At 40.9% G+C, this 2,500-nt stretch overlaps 1 protein-coding gene across 2 annotated transcripts in view; it reads left to right on the top strand.

Annotated features, from left to right (window-relative positions):
* Window positions 1–2,500, top strand: part of LOC137980028 (uncharacterized) — a 44,258-nt gene that overhangs the window by 22,249 nt on the left and 19,509 nt on the right. For both annotated transcript variants that reach the window (XM_068827351.1, XM_068827350.1), the window contains exons 11-12: window positions 225–430; window positions 1,052–1,105. In XM_068827351.1, the coding sequence (XP_068683452.1) occupies window positions 225–430; window positions 1,052–1,105 (260 nt within the window). The remainder of the gene's footprint in view (window positions 1–224; window positions 431–1,051; window positions 1,106–2,500) is intronic.

The raw sequence follows: 2,500 nt of genomic DNA, 5'->3' as shown, positions 1-2,500 counted from the left end.
AATACCAAGGGAAATTTAAACAAATAAAATATAAAATACATTCATGTTGACGTGTTAGCCACAAAAGCTAAGATTTTTATACTCCGCTTGATTTGACCTGCACATGGACAGTTATATTAAAATGGCACCGTGCGCTCTTCATGATTTTGAATAGCGTTTAGGACATTTTTTCCTGTGTATTTGCAACTGGATAACAATATAAACATTGTAAATTTGCTCTGCAGTTGATCCTCCAGACGCCCCGATAGAGGACAAACAAGTCAGAAATCTCACCTACCAGATTGTGGCCATGAACAACGATTACACATTTCACGCGAACCTGACATGGCTCCCGCCTGTCTACCCTTTCAAAGCCATCTTATATTTTGTCGTAAATTTTAGAAGAGCAAACAAAATCGATTTTTCTTCATCGGAGTGTGATAAGACAGTGGTAAGCGTTTATTCCAAACCGCAAATTGTATGTACTTGTTTATGTAATCAACATAGGGGAGGGGGTGGGGAAGGGGGAGGGGAGGAGAGAGTGGGTAAATGCTCACCAAACTGAGATATGCCAAGAGAGTTATTTCAAAATAATGGTTACAATCTGATATTGAGAAAAGAAATCTTGTTGCCATGTTAAGAGCATATCTCGTGGATGACAAAATAATTGCACAAGACTTTATATATGAAAGACATATATGAAATGAGGACAAAGCATTTCCTCCGCGGCTCAATTAATGTTCGTACTGCTGCAATGAACAGATCTAAAAATCTTTAAACGCTTTTTTTCATTTCAGCGGTTCCTAACTGACATGTAACGTCTTTATTTCCATATCCTCCTATAGAGGGTGTTTTACGAACTCGGAAAACAACCAGCTTTCAATTGGCTTGATAGCTCAATTGGGAGAACAATGAATCAGCATCGCTGGGTTCATATCCCATTTAAGTATGAAAAATTTCAAGCTTTCCATTCGTTGCTCTCGAGAACGTTCGTCTGAGTTAGGGGATGTGCTCTTTTCTGTTCTTTCTTCGCTCCCTCTCCGTCCATCAATTTTCTCATTTCTCTTTTTAGGGGACTTACTTCATTCTGGGGCCACTTTTACCAAATGAATTCTATCTTGTTGAGGTAAAAATGTTTCTTTTTTTTAAATTCTCATTACCCTCTAACTATTGTTAACTCTCTTAACTACCTTTTATATTGCCTTTGAAGCTTGCGCGAGAGCAAACTTTGTTCATTTCTGTCTCAGTTGGATTTCCTTTTGCGAATATTGCCCTCTTGAAAGGAACTTAAATCTGCGAAAGATTAGACAATAACACGAGTGTTATTCGCGTGCGTTGACCATATCATATCAGGGAGTTTAAGCAACGTCAACAACGGCGACGGCAAGGAGAACTTCACAAATTTACATATTTAGTGAGCAAAAACAATAGCTTTGCACGCCCTACACGTGCGTTTTTCACTTTTGTCCTTTTCTTTGCGTGTGGGAGGCGCGGTGGCCTCATAGTTAGTGTGCTCGACACCGGATCGAGTGGTCTGGGTTCGGGGCCTGGCCGGGGACGTTGTGTTGTGTTCTTGGGCAAGACACTTTATTCTCACGGTGCCTCTCTCCACCCAGGTGCATAAATGGGTACCGGCGTAATGCTGGGGGTAACTCTGCGATGGTCTAGCATCCCATCCAGGGGGGAGTATAAATACTCCTAGTCGCTTCATGCTACAGAAATCGGAGATAAGCGCCGGCCTGATGAGCCTTCTGGCTCGTAAGCAGAGACTTTACCTTTTACCTTTTCTTTGCCGTCGTCAGCAAAACTACAACGTGAAATAGCCAAATTTGATAACCAAAGCCAAAGATTTATAACGAACTTTAGCACTTGAGGATAAATTTTCATTCTCTTCCCTAAATTAAGCGTAGTTGCGACCAGTATCATTTTTGAGAAACTACCACACCCTTGTCATATTAAAAAGGTTGAAATAGTCACGAAGTGATTAAGATGACGGCGGTGAATTTATATTTTGAGATGACATTCTCGTTGCCGTCGCCGTCGTCGTTGCTTAACCTCCCTATTTATTTAAGAACCTATCGTTTTCCGGTGCTAGCGAGCTACTGTAGGTCCAATTTTAGTATGTTCGTCCGAGGAAAGAAATATATTAGTTGCCTCTAGTTGGTATTTTCTAAAGATGAAAGGGAGTGTGGGGTAAGCAACACAAACGGTAGCAGCAACAATAGCAGCAATATCAACCACGACAATAACAGCAAGAGCAATAGTATCAGCGGCAACAACAATGACAACAAAAAACCAGCAACAACGGTAACAAGAAACAGCAAGAACAAGGCGACATCAGCGACAAGAAGAGCTACAGCAACTGTTACAGCAACAACAAGAACAACACTAATAATAACAACAGCAACAACAAATACGACGACAACAACAATGACAAAAAAGCGGAAAGAACAGCAAAAACATCAACAAAAACGACAATGACAACGAGGCCGACAACAACAGCAGCTACAGCTACTGAACA

Source organism: Montipora foliosa, chromosome 12 (genome assembly GCF_036669935.1).
Source record: "Montipora foliosa isolate CH-2021 chromosome 12, ASM3666993v2, whole genome shotgun sequence".
NCBI lineage: Eukaryota > Metazoa > Cnidaria > Anthozoa > Scleractinia > Acroporidae > Montipora > Montipora foliosa.
This window is presented reverse-complemented; position numbering and strand designations above follow the sequence as displayed.